General features: G+C 49.4%; 1 protein-coding gene across 2 annotated transcripts in view; it reads left to right on the top strand.

Annotated features, from left to right (window-relative positions):
- SH3PXD2B (SH3 and PX domains 2B) overlaps nt 1-19,675 on the top strand; it is a 124,152-nt gene that overhangs the window by 23,423 nt on the left and 81,054 nt on the right. For both annotated transcript variants that reach the window (XM_033180305.1, XM_033180306.1), the window contains exon 2: nt 15,100-15,180. In XM_033180305.1, coding sequence (XP_033036196.1) covers nt 15,100-15,180 — 81 coding nt within the window. The remainder of the gene's footprint in view (nt 1-15,099; nt 15,181-19,675) is intronic.

Here is a 19,675-nt window from a genome sequence, read left to right as displayed (position 1 = left end):
TCCCCCGTCACCTACGAGGACCATACTTATCCACCTTGGGCCTGCGTGACCAAGACAGCATGTTCCCAGAGCAAGGCATCTGCAACCCAGCCGGTCACTAACTCCCAAGCTCTTCCCAGGTTCTGCCACCTGGGAACCCAACCAGTGTGGGAGCTTCATTCAAAAGCCCCTCTTACAGCTGCCTTCTGAAACTGGGGTCTGTGGATTCCTAGGAACCCTCAGACAGAGTCCTGAACCCTTCTCTGCGGGAAATGAGTTCGCCTGGATCTTGAAGCCAGCACTGCTCTTCGAGCCCAGAGCTGCATGTGCTTTGGCATTTAAGCTTGCTCTGGCTGCAGAGCAGGATGGCTTTAGCAATCATGGCCTAATGGCCTGCTGCAGAAGCTGTGTGGCTTGTGAGCGGGAAGCCCTAGCTCCTCTGTGCACTGCATGAGTGACAGCATATTTGCTCCCTTCATCTCCGCAGGCTTCTACTGTTTCGTAGGTATGAGAAACAGCAGTCTGGAACAGAGGGCCCGCATTCTCAGCACCTCCCGATGATAGCCCTGGCTTCTGGTTCCAGCTTTGCTTCCTGCTGGCTACGTGGCCTTGGGCAAGTCCCTTTCCCCTCTGGCCTCATATCCCTAACTATAGAACAAAGGGTAGTCTAGAAGAGGGTTTTCAAATGCTTTAAAGGCCTGGAACCCTTTGTTGTCTGCCTGAAGCAGGCAAAATAGGGCTGTGGCCAGTGAAGGAGCCGAGGCCCTTTATAGGGGCAGTTCTGGTGGTGATTTGGCTGCAGGCTGCTGGGTTATACCTGCAGTGTATACAGAAGAGCCAAAAGTGGCACTGCGCTATGGAAACTAGGGTGGACGGCCCAAAAGCCCACCCACAGGGCCTCTCCAGGATCCTGGGGCTTCTTGGAGGCCAGTTTCACTGCTGGCCTGAGTCACTTCTAAGAGCCCTCCAGATTAAAGCTCTCTGGGTAAGTCTCTTATGCAAGAGGCCCAGAGGGGCACAAGGAACTTGCAAAGAAATTCAGACACTGTCATAGAAGCAGAAAGAGTCCACAGCTGAGAGTGTAACCCTAAGCAAGTCACTGCACCTCTCGGCCAGCACCTCCCTATCTTCATTGGTAAAATGGAGGGATTGATCTAGACCAGGGATGCTAAGTAGGTAGCATCAGCCCCTGCCCCTGGCAGACATTGCTAATGGACCACAGAGTTCTGTCTCGCGGATGCTCCTTTCTCACAGCCCCTGCAAGGAAACCGTCCCGGCCCCATTTGTGCCTTCTCTTGAGATGTTGTCTTCAGTCACCCAATTTGTTCCTGGCTATCCACCAGCCCTGTAGAGCCAGGAGAGGGCCCTGAATTCAGAAAGGTTATAGCTGTTGATCTATAAAAAAAAACAAAACTTGGCTGTGTGTGGTGGCTCGCACCTATAATTCCAGCACTTTGGGAGGCTGAGGCAGGTAGATTGCTTGAGGCAAGGAGTTCTAGACCACCCTGGTCAGCATACTAAGATCCCATCTCTACAAAAAAAAATTTTTATTAGCCAGGCATGGTGGTACATGCCTGTAATTCCACCTACTCGGGAGACTGAGGCTGGAGAATCGCTTGAGCCTGGGAATTCGAGGCTGCTGTGATTACACCACTGTATACCAACCTGGATGACAGAGGGAGCAACACCCTGTCTCAAACACACACCTCCAGATACAGTGAGAATGGCAAGGAATTCCACGAACACAGGACCATCCTCATTCTCAATCTTACCAGCACCATCATAATTTTTGACATACCCACAAGCTCCCTACAGTCTATATTCCTAATACGGTATTATTCTTCAAATTGACTCACATTTTTACTTAAATTACTTTTAAATGGAAATTTCAGCTGTCTACTATACCTGGGGAAAACCAGGAGTAGCACTTGCTAAAAATAGAAGGAAATGAAATTCAAAAGAAAGAGAAAAATCAATGTGTTAAGTTCTTCCTGGCTAGTGTCGCCTGTTCTGAGGTCTTCTGTTCCTTCTTTAAGAAAGGAGACCTGCTGGGTGCGGTGGCTCACGTCTGTCATCCCAGCACTTTTACCTTGTTTTCCAGTTCACGTGGTGAAAACTTAGGAGCTCATAGAGCTCCGGAGGCAGGGGAAGCAGGCGGCAGCTGTTTCACATCAGCTTACCCTGGAGACAGCGCATCGATGGAGTTCTGGGGCCTTTCCAAGAGCTACAGCCCTGTGCAGAGATCTGGGCCAGTGGGTCGGCAAGGATGAGAATGTCAGCTAACCCAGGGGTGCCAGGGGCTTGCAGAGGTATCTTGGCCTGTTGATAGCCTGGCCCTGTTGTTTTTCAAGAGCCTCTAAGCTTGATACTGGCTTAAATCTTTTTATATTTTATTGATACATAATATTTGTCCATTTTCATGGGACATTTATGATATTTTGTTGCATGCGTAGAGTGTGTAATGATCAAGTCAGGGCATTTGGGGTGTCCATCCCCTCAAATATTTGTCATTTCTATGTGTTGAGAGCATTTCAAGTCCTCTCTTCTAGCTATTTTGAAATACACAATACGCTGTTGTTAACTGTAGTCAGTCTACTCTGCTATTGAATGTTAGCACTTTATTCATGGAAGAGCTGACCCCTTAGCTGTTACTGCTTGGAAATGGGGCCAAATTCCTGCATGCTTATTGGGGCCCTCTGGACACTGGCAGTCCCCATCCCCTTAGACTGGAGTTAGACCCCGCAAGGAGGTGAAGGGTTGGGAAACATTCAGTAAACATTTGCCCTCAAGTCCCATGAGCAGAGATTCCGACAACATGGATTCCTTTCTAGAGATCTTTCCATTTCTGGAGAGCTTAGCCTGCAAGGTAGGATGGACTTTATCTCTGTTTTTCAGAGAACAGAGAGGCTGTAAGAGGTCAAGGACTTAACCTCACTCCCATAGTAAGTTCCGGTTGGGGCCCATCTGCTGGCTCCACGGCTGGTGAGCCAGTGTCCTCCCACCCCCACCCCGGGCATCCCTGCGCCATCAGCTGGGCTGGCACCCGGCAGGGGCTCCTTGAGGGCCCTAGGACTGAGCCAGGGTAACGGAGAAGATGCTGGCCTGGGGTTCAAGACAAGAAAGTGCCCCCACAGACAGGTTTCTTTCAGTGCTCCTAGAAAGTGACATTTTTTTCTGATTATAAAAGAAAATAAAGTGTAAAAAATCTGGAAAGTACAAGCATCAAGAACAGAATTGTTAAAGTCCCCCATATTCATACCACCCCAAAGCGAACCACTGACATATATATGCATGGTCACGTGTCATTTAACGACAGGGATAGTTCTGAGAAATGTGTTGCTAGGCAGTTTCATCTTGTGAATATCATAGTGCGTACTTATACAAACCTAGATGGCGTAGTCTTACTACACACCTATGCTCTGTGGTATAGCTTATGGCTCCTGGCCTACAAACCTGTAAACTGTGTTACTGTACTGAATACTGTAGGCAATTGTAACACAATGGTATTTGTGTAGAATATACAAATACTTGCCATGTGTTACATAGAAAAGTTTTATAGAAATACTGTGTTATAATCTTATGGAACCACTGTTGTATATGCGGTCCATCATTGGAAAATGTTAGGTGGTGCATAACTCTGTGTGTGTGTGTATACAAACTCATAAACACACATTTAGATATGGTACAGTCAATTCCTCCCCGCCTCCTGCCCCCTTTCTTTTTTTTGAGACAGAGTTTCGCTCTTGTTGACCAGGCTGGAGTGCAAAGCATGACCTCAGCTCACTGCAATCTCCACCTCCCGGATTCAAGTGATTCTTCTCCCTCAGCCTCCCGAGTAGCTGGAATTACAGGCATGCACCACAATGCCTGGCTAATTTTTGTATTATTAGTAGAGATAGGGTTTCACCATGTTGGCCAGGCTGGTCTTGAACTCTTAACCTCAGGTGATCCGCCTGCCTCAGCCTCCCAAAATGCTGGGATTACAGGTGGACCGCGCCCAGCCAGTCAATCCTCATTATTCATAGATTTCGTGTTTGCAAATTTGCCTACTTGCTGAAATTTATTTGTAACTCAAAAGCAATACTCGAAGCACTTTTGTGGGCATTTTTGGATATGGGCATGTGCAGAGCGGTGAAAAATTTGAGTCACCCAACATGCACGTTCCCAGCTGAGGTTGAATGAGCAACACCCCCCCTCGTTTCAGTTCCCATACTCTTTTTTTTTTTTTTTTGAGACGGAGTCTCGCTGTGTCGCCTGGGCTGGAGTGCAGTGGCCGGATCTCAGCTCACTGCAAGCTCTGCCTCCCGGGTTCACGCCATTCTCCTGCCTCAGCCTCCCGAGTAGCTGGGACTACAGGCGCCCGTCACCTCGCCTGGCTAGTTTTTTGTATTTTTTAGTAGAGACGGGGTTTCACCGTGTTAGCCAGGGTGGTCTCGATCTCCTGACCTCGTGATCCACCCGTCTCGGCCTCCCAAAGTGCTGGGATTACAGGCTTGAGCCACCATGCCCGGCCAGCAGCTCCCATACTCTTAACAATAATCCGTGTCCTAGTCTATGAGTGCTGCATTTGTACATTTTTGTGCTTTTTGTTGATTTTGCTGTTTAGTATGGCCCACAAATGCCATGCTGACATGCTGTCTGGTGAGCCTAAATGCAAGATGGCTGTGATGTGCCTATGGAGAAGCTTCATTCAGGCACGAGTTGTAGTGCTGTTGACTGTGAGTTCAATGTTGATGAATTAACCATGCATATTAAATAAGGTTGGTTGGTTGGTTGTTTGAGACGGAGTCTCACTCTGTTGTCCAGGCTGGAGTGCAGTAGCACAATCTTGGCTCACTACAACCTCCGTCTCCCAGGTTCAAGCGATTCTCCTGCCCCAGCCTCTCCAGTAGCTGGGATTACAGGCGCCCACACGCCTGGGTGATTTTTGTATTTTTAGTAGAGATGGCGTTTCACCATATTGGCCAGACTGGTCTCAAACCCCTGACCTCAGGTGATCCGCTCGCCTCGGCCTCCCAAAGTGCTAGGACTACAGGCATAACCTAGGATTACAAGCCACTGCGCCCAGCCTAAATAAGGTATCTTTAAACAGAAACACACATGCAACAAAGTTATGTATTGATCACTTGACAAAAACAAAACATAGACTCAAAAGACCCTAACCCTGTATTTCTCCTAAGGTATTTGCTAAATCAGTGTTCTCAGTCACTTTACAGAACGTAACTACCGCAAACAATGAGCATCAACGGTGTGTGTGTGCAATGGGTGTCTGTGTCCACACGCATTTATATACAGTTGATATCATTACAGAATTTTTTTGAGATTGAGATTACATTGTTTTAGCTTGTTCTTTTTACCTAAGATAATGCCTGAACTTTTCCCCTGTAATTCATGGAATTGTTTTAGTTGCACAAAAACCCTCATCATGCCAAAAGTGGAATTAGCTGAAAGGCCCAGCCCCTGTTGTGCGTCATAGAAGCCTCCGGTGGGCTGGCGGGCCTGGGAAGCAGGAACTGGAGTTACTGCCCGAAGCCAAGTCAGGCTCTCCCCGTCGCTCTTCTCCTGACACCTCTCCTTCACTTATCCTCTCTGCAGACCTAGTGTTTGGAGCATGGCTCCGGGTTGCAGCTCTACTGGATGGAGCTTGCTTGCTCAGGGCTGATCCCAGATTTCTGAGAAAGAAAAAACCTGATTGGCCGGGCTTGGATCACGTGACTCCATGGGCCAATCAGCTGTGGCCATGGGGGTTAGGCAGAACAGGTGGTTACAGCCTGGAGGCGGTGGCTCAAGCCTGTAATCCCAGCACTTTGGGAGGCTGAGGCGGGTGGGTCACCTGAGACCAGAAGTTCGAGACCAGCCTTGGGAACATGGTGAAACCCTGTCTCTATTAAAAATACAAAAATTAGCCAGGAGTGGTGATGGGCATCTGTAATCCCAGCTACTTGGGAGGCTGAAGAACGAAAATCGCTTGAACCCGGGATGTGGAGGTTGCATTGAGCTGAGATCGCACCACTGCACTTCAGCCTGAGTGACAGAAGGAGACTCCATCTCAAAAAAAAAAAAAAAAAAAAAAAAAAAGAACAGGTGGTTACTTCTCAAGTGGGACGTTGGCCAGGGGTTTGGTTTTCTTTCCTGCCTTTTCAAAGTGGTCAAGTTTAAGAAAAGTGGCTTTTGGAGGCCCTGGGACAGGTTGGTCCTCAGAGGAAGAGGGTTATTCTGGCCCAGGCCACAAAACACCTAACACCATCCATGAGCCGTGTCACTGTTCCTCCCAATGTCAGCTCCTGGCAAGGTCAGGCTGACCTGGGAGAGTTCTCAACCCTAAGTAGAGGAGGAAAACCAGGGAAAATGAAGCCCAGGCGCCAGTCAGGCTCTTGAGTGTGTGGCAGTTGGCATTTGGGCCAGATAATGGCTCCCTTCCATTCAGACTGAGGCCCGGGGTGGGTGGGGGTGTCAGGGCCTTCCCCACAGGCACCCATGGGGAGGGACAGAGTCCTGACTCTCTGGCAGCTGAGAAACCTGTGCCCCGGGCTCAGGCACGGTGGGCCTGTGTTCCCAGGACTATGGGGGCCATTCCCCTGCACCCCTGTGGGACCCAGAGAACAGAAAGGACAGATGGAGAGGGCAGAGCCCAGGGAGATGGGTGTGGGATGGAGAGAGGTGGGACGGGCTGTGGAAAGTTCATTTGTAGGGAGAAGGAGCAGGGACAAGGGTTCCCTCACCTCTGTGACCCTCTGCTCATAATGATGCTGCTGCTGACAGTTTCTCTTTATGGAACATTTACCATATCCAGGCTCTGAGCGAAAGAATCTACATGCATGTTCTCATTTCATCCTCACCCCAACTTTGCAGTTAGTAGTATTGCAGACCTCATTTTTTACAGATGAGGAAACTGAGTCATGGGGGTTAAGCCACTTTCCCAAGAGCACAAAGCTAGTTGAGAAGGAAGCAGGATATAAATCCAGGCCATTGTAACCCTAGAACTCTACAACCTCACAGAACAGTAGGACGATCTGCTGGTCACTCTGACAGTTAGGAGGGTGAGCAGACATCTCCCTGCTGGCCCACGCTCCAGCTGCAGCCAAGCTGGGGCATGGCGTGGCAGGATTAGAGGTGACCTAGGTTAGAGTTCTTACTCTGCACGTCATAGCTGTGCGACTGTAGGCACTGTACTTCTGAGCCTCCGTCCCTTGCTAGGAAAACATGGGAAGTGTTAGCGTGGCCTGCTGGCTCGGGGATTTGGAAGAGACCAAGTTCAGCCATCTACCCACCTCTGCAAAAGGATCCTGGCTCAGCACACCCCACCCCAATGCCTCCCACCCTCCCTTCACCACCAGTTCGGCTTCTCACTGACTTAGAGGAAGTGAGGAAACCCAGGACTTCTGTTCCTGGTGAAACTGGGTTTGCAGTCAGGTTGGAGAGTCTGGACTTGGTTAGATTACACAGGCCCTGCTGCTGAGATTGTGTAAGAACAGATTTAAAGGGTGGATGATTCCGGCTCAAATCCTGTCTGGGAACAGAAGGAAACCTCCGTGACCCTCTAACCCCAGTTGTGGTTTCTGTGCTTCCTTGTTCCTTGAGCAGAGGGAAGGAGTCCCAGCTGCTCCCTAAAACATGTTGCTCCCATGGGGCAGGGGTGTTTGCAGATGGTGGTGAAGCAGCACAGGGGTCAGAGAGGAAAAGCAAGGGGGCAGGACCACCTCAGCAACATGGCCAGGGTCCCTTTCTACAGACCAAAGGCCTGCAGAGGAGAGGCGCTCCTCTCTGTGAGGGCTTGGCCTCCTAGCATCTTATTTTCTTCCCCATTTATTCACGAAGCATAGATTTTTCCACCCTGCCCAGTGCTGGGCATACAGCAGTCCGTTAACAAGACAGGCCAGGTCCTTGCTCGCGTGAAACTTAGAACCCAGCAGGAAATCAGACACTTGAGCAATTTCAGTAAAGAGTTAATTGGCTTTGTGATGGGAAAGTGGGTGCCAAGGAGACCTATAGCAGGGGCACCCGACCTCATACCGGTGGGCAGTGAGCAGTCACAGAGGGCTTCTGGAGGCAGTAGCATCTGAGCTGTGCCCTGCTAGTTGACTTGTAGAACATTCCCCATTCCAGATCTGTCTGCTTCCTTATGATGTCGTTTATCTTGTTCCTCTGCCTCTTGTATTTCTTGTAAATTAGAACCTAGGTCAAGAGCTTGAGCTCAAGTTAAACATTGTTGGCAACAATACCAACAGCAGATTGTGTATACTTCATATTGCATCACCTCGAGGGCCACACAGTGACTGGATTGTCCCTCTATCCACGAGGCTAGGTTTGGTCGCCTGGTTACAGTTGTAGAGTTATACATTTTTCCCCTGCCTGGCTGGGAAAGTAATCATCAGGTTATACTTTGACACCACGTGGGTGTCCTGTTCAACAACCTTTCACTTGCTGGTTCAGCGCCCACTGAGGATCTTCCCAGAGTGGCTGTGGCGTTTTGCTTCCCCACCAGCAGTGCGTGAGGGTTCCAGTTGCTGTGCATTTTCATCAGCACTTGTTATTGTCACTATTTTCATCTTAGCCATTCTGATAGATGAGTAATGGCATCTCCTCCTGGTTTCACTTTGTCTCGCTAGTGGCAGTGACCATATTTCATGTGCTCCCTTGCCCTCCATAAGTCCTCTTGGATGAAGTGTCTCTTCAAGTCTTTTGTCCATCTTGTAATCTGGTTGGTTGTTTCCTTACAACCAAGAGTTCAAGAAATATATTCTGCATAGAAGTTGTTTCTCAGATGTGAGGCTCATGTTTTGAAGGCTGTGCCGTGGAGTAAGTTTTAGTGTCATTTCCAGGGCACATGACATGGAGTATGTAAATCTCTGCAGGAAATCTGCTTTAAAAAATTGTTTCTTTGGCCGGGTGCGGTGGCTCACGCCTGTAATCCCAGCACTTTGGGAGGCTGAGGTGGGTGGATCACGAGGTCAGGAGTTCAAGATAAGCCTGGCTAAGATGGTGAAACCCCGTCTCTACTGAAAATACAAAAAATTAGCCGGGCATGGTGGCAGGCAACTGGAATCCTAGCTACTCGGGAGGCTGAGGCAGAGAATTTCTCGAACCTGGTAGGTGGAGGTTGCGGTGAGCCAAGATCACCCCACTGCACTCCAGCCTGGGTGACAGAGCAATACTCCATCTAAAAAAACAAAACAAAACAAAACAAAAAAAAACCTTTGTTTCATATTGTGGTAACACATATAACATAAAACTTAACATTTCAGTCATTTCCTAGCGTACAGTTCAGTGGCATTAAGTACACTCACACTGTTATGCAACCGTCACCACCATCTATCGCCAGAACTTTTTTCCTCTCCCTAGACTGAAACTCTGCACCCATTAAACAACAACTCCCATGGCCGGGCGCGGTGGCTCAAGCCTGTAATCCCAGCACTTTGAGAGGCCGAGACGGGCGGATCACGAGGTCAGGAGATCGAGACCATCCTGGCTAATACGGTGAAACCCCGTCTCTACTAAAAAAAATACAAAAAACTAGCCGGGCGCGGTGGCGGGCGCCTGTAGTCCCAGCTACTCCGGAGGCTGAGGCAGGAGAATGGCGGGAACCCGGGAGGCGGAGCTTGCAGTGAGCTGAGATCCGGCCACTGCACTCCAGCCTGGGCGACAGAGCGAGACTCCGTCTCAAAAAAAAAAAAAAAAAAAAAACAACAACAACTCCCAGCCAGGCCTGGTGGCTCACGGCTGTATCCTAGTACCGAGACGGGAAGATCACTTGAGCCAGGAGTTCGATACCAGCCTAGGCAATAAAGCGAGACCTTGTCTCTACAAAAAATAATAATAATAAAATTGACCAGGCATACTGGCACATGCTTGTAGTCCCAGCTACTTGCGAGGCTGAGGTGGGAGGATCTCTTGAGCCCAGGAATTTGAGGTTGCAGTGAGCTGTGATCACACCACCATACTCCACCCTGGGTGACACAGTGAGACCTCATCTCAAAACAATGAAAAGTAACCACTCCCCATTCTACCCATTCTGGCAGCCACTATTCTCCTTTCTGTCTATGAGTTTGACTACTGCAGGCACCTCCTGTAATCATACAGTATTTGTTCTATGTGACTGGCTTATTTCACAGAGCCTAATATCCTTAAGGTTCATTCATAGGGTAGCATGTGTCCGAATTTTCTTTCTTTGTAGAGCTGAATAATGTCCCATTTCATGTCTAAACCACATTTTATTTATGCACGCATCCACCAATGGACACTTGGGTGGTTTCCATCTTTGGGCTCTTGTGAATACTACTATGATGAGGAAGTCTTTAATTCCTTAGCACCAAGCCACTAAGTATTACCTGGGTTGGGGATATAAAAAAGTAAAGGTTGAGGGTGTTAGGATTGCACTGGTTGCAAGTAACAGACACCAAATCAAACTGGTGTGAACAAGAAAAGGACTCTTTTGGCTTGCATCTGGGAAATGTCCCGGATTCAGGCTGGATCCAGGGGTTCAAATGTTGCCAAGGGGTCTGAGCCCTCCTCTCTCCCTCTAGCTCTGCTTTCTTCTGTGTGACAGGCACTTTCCATGGGAAATTCCTGGTGTAGGTTCTCCCAGCAGCCACTGAGCAGGCAAAATGGTCTCTTCCCTGAGAGTGCCATCAAAAGTCCTGGAATTTGGTCTCATTCGTCATGTGCCCATCCCTGAACCATCATTCATCAGCAGGGCTGTGGTTGGCCGGGCCTGGGAGGGAGACATGCCCACTCCCATCTTGAAGACCAGAGGAGGGATTCCCCATGGGAAATCGGCATTCTGTTACAAAAAGGAGGGGAAGGTACCAGACAAGCAGGGACATGGGATGACCATTGTGAGGGGAAGCTTAACGTTGCAGTCTTTGTGCGTGCCGGGCGTTGGCCCCATCTCTGTTAGCTATTGTGGCTTACCCCTCAAGTCCTCGTTTTAGAGAGAAGGGTGGGTGGCCAGAGAGGTGAGTGCCTAGCGAGTTTCTCCAGCAGCAGAGCTGGCTCTGTGACCCAGGGTGCGTGCTCTCTCAGCAGCCCCCAAACCCAGGATGGAGACAAAGCCCTGCGCTAGGACAGCTCTCATTAAAAAATTAGGTCTCTGGGCCGGGCGCGGTGGCTCAAGCCTATAATCCCAGCACTTTGGGAGGCCGAGACGGGCGGATCACGAGGTCAGGAGATCGAGACCATCCTGGCTAACACGGTGAAACCCCGTCTCTACTAAAATAAAAAATAAAAAAACTAGCCGGGCGAGGTGGCGGGCGCCTGTAGTCCCAGCTCCTCGGGAGGCTGAGGCAGGAGAATGGCGTAAACCCGGGAGGCAGAGCTTGCAGTGAGCTGAGATCCGGCCACTGCACTCCAGTCCGGGCGACAGAGGGAGACTCCGCCTCAAAAAAAAAAAAAAAAAAATTAGGTCTCTGCCTAAAAATGCAGACGTCACGTTGTGTTCAGGGGTTGATTCCAATAAACCAATTAGGCTTGCTGCAGAATCCTTGTACCGTATGTTCAGAACTTTAAAAATTGTAAACAAGAGATCAAGGATGAAGTGTGTAAGCAGAATTTTTTTTTCCATTTATGGGAGTGTGCTTTTTGTTGGTTTTAAGAAAAAAATCCATTCTTTGACAATTTTTCTTTGTTTTTTAATCCCCGTTGGCAGTGTCCTCCTTGACAGTCATTCAAACCTTGCTTAAGCATCCCCGGAGGTGGGGACCTTTGGTACGGTATTTTCCCTTTCTGGCCCTCAGTTTACCCATCTGGCAGGTGCGGCCCTTTAATGAGCTGCATTCTGTGGTCCCCTCCAGCTCTGACTTCCTGTCAGTAGTGCAAAAGGTGCCTTACTGGTGTCCCTGCCCCTCTTCAAGCCATTTCCACACAGCAGCTGGAGGGATACGCGTGGATATTTTTAAACAGTACCCTGGATCCTGTCGCACGCCTCCCCCACCCCTTCAAACTCTTCAATAGAATGAAATCCAGACGCTTCTCTGTAGCCTGCAAGCCCCTCGTCATCAGCTGCCGCCTCCTCCCCCGCTCAGCCCCTTCCTCCCGCAGTGCTGTCGGCTCTCATAGTCTCCTGTTCCTCACACACACAGGCAAGCATTTTCCTGCCGCCGCATGTTCGTTCCCACTTTTCTTTTTGCCTGCACACCCTTTCCTCAGCTCTCAACCAGCTCCTCACCCTTCAGATCTCAGTTCAAAGGTTGCCTCCTCAGATAGGCCTTCCCTTCTAAGACCCCCACATCTAAGTAGCCGGCCCCCGCGCCTACCACCCTCATGCAGACTTTGAGGTCTTCCCCAGCATGTTGGCAGGTTTGCTGGTTTATTGCCCGTCTCTCCACTTAACAAGGGCAGGGTCTGGGTCTGCCTTGCTCCCCATAGTATCTTAGCCCCTAGCAGAGGGCCTGGCATGCAGTCAGTGCTTAATAGATGTTGAAGAGTGAATAAGTGAATGAATGTAAACCATTCAAAATCTCCATGCTGGAGTCTTGGTGAAGCAGGGTGGAAAGCTGAGAAACACATTTGAAGTATTCTTTTTAAGTAAAACTCACCACGACTGTTCAGGGTTTTTTCACATCACAAAGTCGCCTTTCTGAGATGATGAGTGACCCTTACCTCCTAAAGGATGCCTTGGCCTCTTCCCTGGCTCCGTGAGTTACCTAGGAACAGGGAGCACAGACAGGGAAGAAGGGTGGGCTGGATGCCCAAATTCTTGGTGTCAAAGGAGCCTGTTTTTATGAGCAGGGATGGGGTAGGTACTGGGCAGTCTGAGAGCAAGGTGCCGAGATTTCATGAACATTTTCTCTCTTCCTGGCAAGGTGCTCAGAGCTTTTCCTCTTGTGCTCATCACAACTCTGTAGGCTTGATGACCCCATTTTACCCGATAAGAAAGCTGAGGCTCCAGGAGTTAGGAAATTGTGTGAGTTCAGAGCTTCTTGACTCTAGAGCCCAAGCTCCCCCATCTCTGCCATGTTTTGAAATATAATCTGTATTGGGTTTGGCGAGGCCATGCCAGGTAAACTCCTTAGCTTGGCATTCAAGGTCACCTCCAATCTGTCCTGATTTATCTTAACATTTTTCATCTCTTCTCACCTGAAGAACCTTCTCCTGTAAGTCTATGATGTTCACACTGGTGTGAATAGCCCCTGAAGTTGTTCTCTCTTCTTCTGTTTGGAATGTGAATATTCTCCTAAGAACTCATTTGAAAAGAGACTCTGGCTAAAACCACTATGGAAACTGCTGCCAGGCACAGTGCGGCTTCATCCTGAGCTGGTCTTTGTTCCACCCTCATTCCCCTCTACCCGCCGCTGCTGCCTTCCTCTCCTGCTGTCTAAAATCCTATGTGACTGTCAGTTACACTGTGGTGGCTCCAGGCTTCAGAAATCTCTCTCCTGCCCCCTTCCGATATCAACCTGGACTGGATTACGTGGGTCAGAAACTGAACTTGAACTGGCTGCAAAAGTTATTCAAGAGAGTGGATGTGGCCCAAGACATAATTATTGGCCCAGGAAACTGGATAGTCCAGGAATAAATTTCGCTTCAGGCAGAGCTGGATGTAAGCTTAGACTGTGTCATCGGGATGGTGGCTCCTTTCTCAGGCAGGCTCCCCCGCACCCCCGGTGAGGATAGGTGGCCCCCAGCAGCTCCACATCCCGACAGCCTGGCAACCTCAGGAGAAGAGCTTGGCTTTCTCCAGAGTTGGAGCAGAAGTCCCAGGGTGGGGCAGGCGCGGTGGCTCAAGCATCCCAACACTTTGGGAGGCTGACGCAGGCAGATCACTTGAGGTCAGGAGTTCAAGACCAGCCTGAGCAACATGATGAAACCCCCGTCTCTACTAAAAATACAAAAATAAGCCGGGCACAGTGGTGCTCGCCTGTAATCCCAGCTACTCGGGAGGCTAAAGCACGAGAATCTCTTGAACCCAGGAGGCAGAGAGCCGAGATCGTGCCATTGCACTCCAGCATGGGCAACAGAGCTAGACTCCGTCTCAAAAAAAAAAAAAAAGTCCCAGGGCAGACTCCTACTGGCTCTGATTGGCCCAGCTCAAGTCATATGTTCTCCCTTCAACCAATCACCATGAATGGAGAATGTACCCCTCCCACCTTCTGTATCCATGGGGGTGAGCTGAAGGTGGGGAAGGAGCATCCCAGGAGTCAGTCATATTCACTTATGTATGCGTTGTGTCTCCTGCTAACCCTCAGCTCGTGGAGGACAGGGACCCTGCCTGTGAAACCCCAGGGTCTCTAACAGCACTGAGTGCCTTGTGTTTCTATGACATTTCTCTCTTTCCAAACAGCTTTCACCTATGCATGTGTTTTAATTGTCACAACTACCCTATAGCAACAGACAGTTTATACAGTCCAGGAATGGGTCACAGACGTGCTGATCCCTTAGCCCTTAAGGGTCTACCTGGTGTGTCCAGGGCCACCAAAGGCCCCAGCCAGGTGCCTCTGACCTCCAATAGTCACCTCAGTTTGCCCAGATTTGTTATCAATGTATTGTTTTCTGTGTGTGCCGTGACATGTGACACAGGTTGGAAGCACAGCCCAGTGGTTTATAAAATGATCCTTCATCCTTAATTTCCTCAGCACCTCACATCTATCCTGGGAGGCAGAGGAAGCAGGTGCCGTTAGCCCCATTCGCAGGAGAAACTGGGACTCAGGGAAAAAATAACTTGGCCCAGGTCCTCATTGGTGGAGACAGCATGATGGGCTGACCCATGGAAAATGTAAGATGGCCAAGAGCTGCACGTCTTCGTGACTTCTCCTGATGAAAGTCAAGGTTTTAGGAATGACTGGCAAGATAGCCAGCCTGTAGCTCACTGAATTGAGCGGGTAGCGAGGAATCCTGGCAGTGCTGAAAATAGCAGCTTCTCCTGAGCTGACGCGGTGCCAATGCATCCCGGTACTTGATGTCATTCATCCTTTGCACAACTCTGTTGGGGGTTATTATACCCATTTTATTGAGGAAGGAGTTGAGGCTTACAGCAAGCAACTTGTCCATTGCCAGTCATTGGCAGAGCTAAGGCTGAAACCCACGTCTTTCTGACTCTGAGTCTTGTGCTCCCCTTGGGTCCCAGAGATTGGGAGGCCATGTCTGGTGTTATGTTAACACCCATCTCATCTGTTATTCCCGCAGGTCTACATCATCCGGGTCACGTGGTCCAGCGGCTCCACCGAGGCCATTTACCGGCGCTACAGCAAGTTCTTTGACCTCCAGGTAAGGATTTGAGGTCTCTGGTGAGCTGCAGGGTGGGAAGGAGTTTAATTGGACTTACATTCTACTACGACTTTAGAGTCTAGAATTTTTTTTAATTTCCCAGACTTAAAAATGACATCCATGACTGGGCGTGATGGCTCGTGCCTATAATCCCAGCACTTTGGGAGGCCGAGGTGGGTGGATCACTTGAGGTTAGGAGTTTGAGACCAGCCCGGCCAACATGGTGAAACCCCGTCTCTATTAAAAATACAAACGTTAGCCAGGTGTGGTGATGGGCGCCTGTAATCCCAGCTACTCAGGAGGCTGAGGCAGGAGAATTGCTTGAACCCAGGAGGCAGAGGTTGTGGTGAGCCGAGATTGTGCCATTGTACTCCAGCCTGGGCAACAAGAGCAAAACTGCATCTAAAAAAAAAAAAAGAAAACCTGACATCCATTACTTTCGAGACACAAATAATGTGCTTTGTTGCTTTATGTTTTGATATTTCATATTTCCCCTTAAGAGAAAGGGTACCTGTTGGCTGCTCTAGAATGGAGGGTTATCTGCAAATCATTTCCAAATAGCTTTGGCGGGCAGTGTTTGAACTTAAGTTTTAAACGATAATCGTGTTTGCTGGTGAGCTGGGTTTGTTGAGTGTGTCTAGACTTTTGGGGCCATTCAGCTCCGAAGACAGACCTGCATCTCCTGCCTCACCTTGGCCTCTCCCTGCAGGCCTTTGCCCTCCCCACACGCCTTTGCCCTCCCCACACACTCCTGTGCCTTCCTGGTTCCCTCATGGCTCTGGTAACCCCTTCTGCCCTTCAGGACTCTCACTGCCTGGAAAGTCTTGCCTGACTTTGTTCCCTGGCCAGTGAGGGCCACCCATTCTGTGCCCCTACAGCTCTGTGCATCTCTCTGTATTGAAGCTGTCTGCTTGTCTGTGTCCCCACCTAGGCTGTGACTACCGTGGGCCGGAACCACATCTTTCTCTTCCTCTCTGTCCTTAATAATTTATTCAAGGCCTAACACACAGTATGTGTCCAGTCAGTGTTTGGTGAATGAATGAATGAATGAATGAATGACGAACACCATGTATACCCCCAGTCTTACAGGGAGCCAGACAGAATGTGAACAGCTCGGTATAAGCCCATCCCCACTAGGGTTAAACAAGTCTAACCAATGGGTCAGTGGTTTCTTCTTGCTGTCACTAATGGCGAGTAACAGAGCAAGTGTGAGAGGGAGTCATGGTTCCTCCTCGGAGGATGTAGCGGAGTTCTTTAGAAAACCTTCAGGAGATGTTGGGCACTTGCCCGGCTTTCTGAACATATATCTTCTCCCAGCCTCCTGGTAAGGGGCCTTGTCACCTCTCAGGCCAACATGAGTCTCCATCCTGACATGACAGTCTTCTTTTCAGTCAGAACGCTTCCGTTGCAAGTAACAGAAACCCAACTCAAGCTGGCTGAAGTAAACAGGAGGTTTTTTGGTGGGTGTAACTGAACGTCCTAGGGGAATAGATCTCCCAGGTTTCAAGCACATCTTAATCCAGGAGTTTTTTGGTGTCACCTGGTCTGGCTTCTTCCTCTCATTCCAATTCCTGCTTCCATGGTGTTGGCTTTATCCTCGGATCCCACACGATTGCACATTGATATAACAGCTCTGGGCTCACGCCCAGCAGGAAAGGGTAAAAGTCACTTGTCAGAAATCCCAGCAAACACATTATTGTGTGTCATAGCTTTGGCGGGCATAGGCTCAACTTGATGCCAGTCAATATGAGTGAGAAATGTGCCAGCCAATGGGCTTGCTGGGGTCCCTGCTCCACCCAGAAGTCAATAAAGGCGGAGACTGACACCTGGAGAGAGGTAGTTTGACAAACTGCTGCGATCAGCAGTAAAGTCAGCGGTAAAGTCGACATTTCCTGGCGGTCAGAAGACCGCCTCTGTCCTTTGTACATCATGCTGTCTTTTTTCACACAGGTTCTCTCAGAAGGTTGGCATCCTTCATTATTCTGACCTAATTTGCTCCTGACAGTGTCGAATAGAGAATTTTCAGACCTTGTGTTTCATTATTTTGCGGGGGAGGGGAAATAATGTGTTCCTAAGTGGTTTCCCAAAACGCCTACATAACGAACTGCCAAGAGACATTGCATAATGTAAAACAAGTGAGACACCAGTTACCTATTTAAAATGTAATGAATTCATTAGTGATGTTTTATGTTCAGTATGCAATAATATCAAACAGAATCATAAACAAATTATATTATTGCTTCTGCTCTGCAGCAAACAGAATGTAAAGAAACAAAGCAGCTATATGTTAAAACATGCTAAGATACCATCTAAAGTGAACTTGACAGGAGCGAGCACTGGGGCAGGGGAAGAAAGATCTAAACCTGGGGGAGAGGAAGGGAGGATCACAGTGCTGGTGCCCAGCATCTTTCGATGCCATGGGCAGGAGGCACAATCCTGGCTGAGAATGAATGAGATACAAATGGAGGACCCTCTACATTCTTTACCCGGATCTGTGGTGATTTATGCAGATTCACTGTAGTAGGTCTTCAAAGAGTGAGTGTTAGGTAAACATGTTTGCACGTTGCTAGACTGACTTTTCGTGCAGTGAGGGTCTAGATAGGGAGGGCTACCTGTATATTGCTTTCAGAGGCCTCTTGCCTGCCTCACACCTCCAAGGAGCAGAAGAGGAGGTAGGAAACAATAACACATGATTGTTATCCTAGGAATTATTTACATCCACCGAGCAAAGCCCACTCAGCTAGCTTAGGCACAAAGAGAGGGATGGGGTTGGATATATGGGAAAAGGCAGGTGTGTTCCTTGAAACCTAGAGCAGAAAATGCAACCAGCCTCACAGGAGCCAGGAACCCAGGCCATTTGTCCTTGTAGCCTCAGGATCTCCCATGGAGCCTGTTCTGGACCACTTCCTCCAGCTACCCACTGGCCCACATCCCGTAAGAGCATCCCCCAGTGAGCACCTTCCACCCGGAGTTGCAGTGTTCTTCCCTGTTGTCAAAGCACTAGTTTCTGGATGCTGATTCCAGTCTCCAGAAGGGAGAATCTGGTTTTCCTAAGGACCCTGGATCATAGTTTACCGCCAAGCCTGTCAGCTGTTGCCGGGGAGGTGGGGACGTAGAGTCATCTGGAAGAGATCTGATGAGAAGCGGAGTGGCAAGGGGGCCCTGGAAGTGCTTATGCAAATGTTGTTCATTGCTGACATGTCGAGGCACGCGGCCAGGCCCTGTGCAAGGTGGACTGGGTTCTCTGAGTTCCCTATTCCAGCGTAGCCTATGGCTTAAGACCTTGGCTTTCAGTCAGGCAGACCTGGGTGCAAATCTCAGCTCTGCCTGTTCAGAGCTTAGCTTGGGGTCACCACTATATGTTTCTGAGCCTCAGTCTCCTCATCTGCATAGTAGGAACGAAAGTGCCTTCCTGGTGCATTTATTATGCCAGGTAAGCAGGACACACCTGGCTCAGTAAGTGCGTTAGCTCGCAGCTGTCCCTCTGCACAGGTGTGACTTGCCCAAGCTGTTATCCTTTGGGAATGCTTGAGCCAGGGTTTGATCACAGGTCTTCCTGGCCCAAAGCCTGTTTCAACTCAACTTTCTTATTTCTACCAGAACTTAAAAGTCAGGTTTTCCTCCATGCTCAGCATAATCGGTAATAACTGGGGGGTTGTCGCGTCAGTATTCCCTCCTGTAACAAAGTTGTCTAAGGCAGGACTTCATCCAGGCTCAGAGTCCCAGATGGGTGGCTGGAGTGGGAAAGTCATGGAATTCCAGAGGGTTCTGCTCATCCTGGAAGCATCGTGGAACCGGCCTCCTCCTCCCCCACACACACCCCAGCAGGGAAAGCTGAAAGAGGTTAGGGCAGGATCGCACCAGCCCTTGCGGGCCTGCAACACCCTGGAGTTAGATGATTTCATGATTCCACCCTCCCCTCCCTCCTGTCTGGCAAGTAGCCTTGGTTTTTTCACAAGTAACTTGGCCCAAACAGTGTGGGGAGAGTCGAGCCTTGGTGGAGGAGCAGCAAGGCCAGTGTGGCGTAATGGAAAAAGCAGAGAACTCAGTCAGGAGACCTGGGGCCCAGCCACGCTCCAGCTGTGTGGCCTTGGGCACACCCCTTAACCCCTCTGTGCCTGAGAGCCCTCTTTGGTGACATGGGGTGAAAACAATAGGAACAGCTGGCATTTCTGGACCACTGAATGTGGGCCCTATCCTGCTAAACATCTAGATATAGTGACTCATTCAGTCCTCCAGACAAGCTTATCCAATTGCGCAAATGAAGAAACTCAGGCTCAGAGAGGTTAAGTTGTTTGCCCAAAGTCACACAGCTAGTGAGCCTCAGAGCTCAGATTGGAAGCTGGGCAGGCGACGCCAGTATCCACACTTTTAGCCGCTCTGCTTTCTGGGGCTCCTGTCTGTAATGGCTGCTTCACAAGGTTCTCGTGAGTTAAAACTTATCATCTGTGTCCAAAAGAGGTGAATTCATGGACAGAAAGCAGGTTCGTGGCTG

Source organism: Trachypithecus francoisi, unplaced genomic scaffold, assembly GCF_009764315.1.
Source record: "Trachypithecus francoisi isolate TF-2019V2 unplaced genomic scaffold, Tfra_2.0 Lachesis_group2, whole genome shotgun sequence".
Lineage (NCBI taxonomy): Eukaryota > Metazoa > Chordata > Mammalia > Primates > Cercopithecidae > Trachypithecus > Trachypithecus francoisi.
Note: the sequence above shows the minus strand (reverse complement) of the source record. Positions and strands in the feature narration are given on the sequence as shown.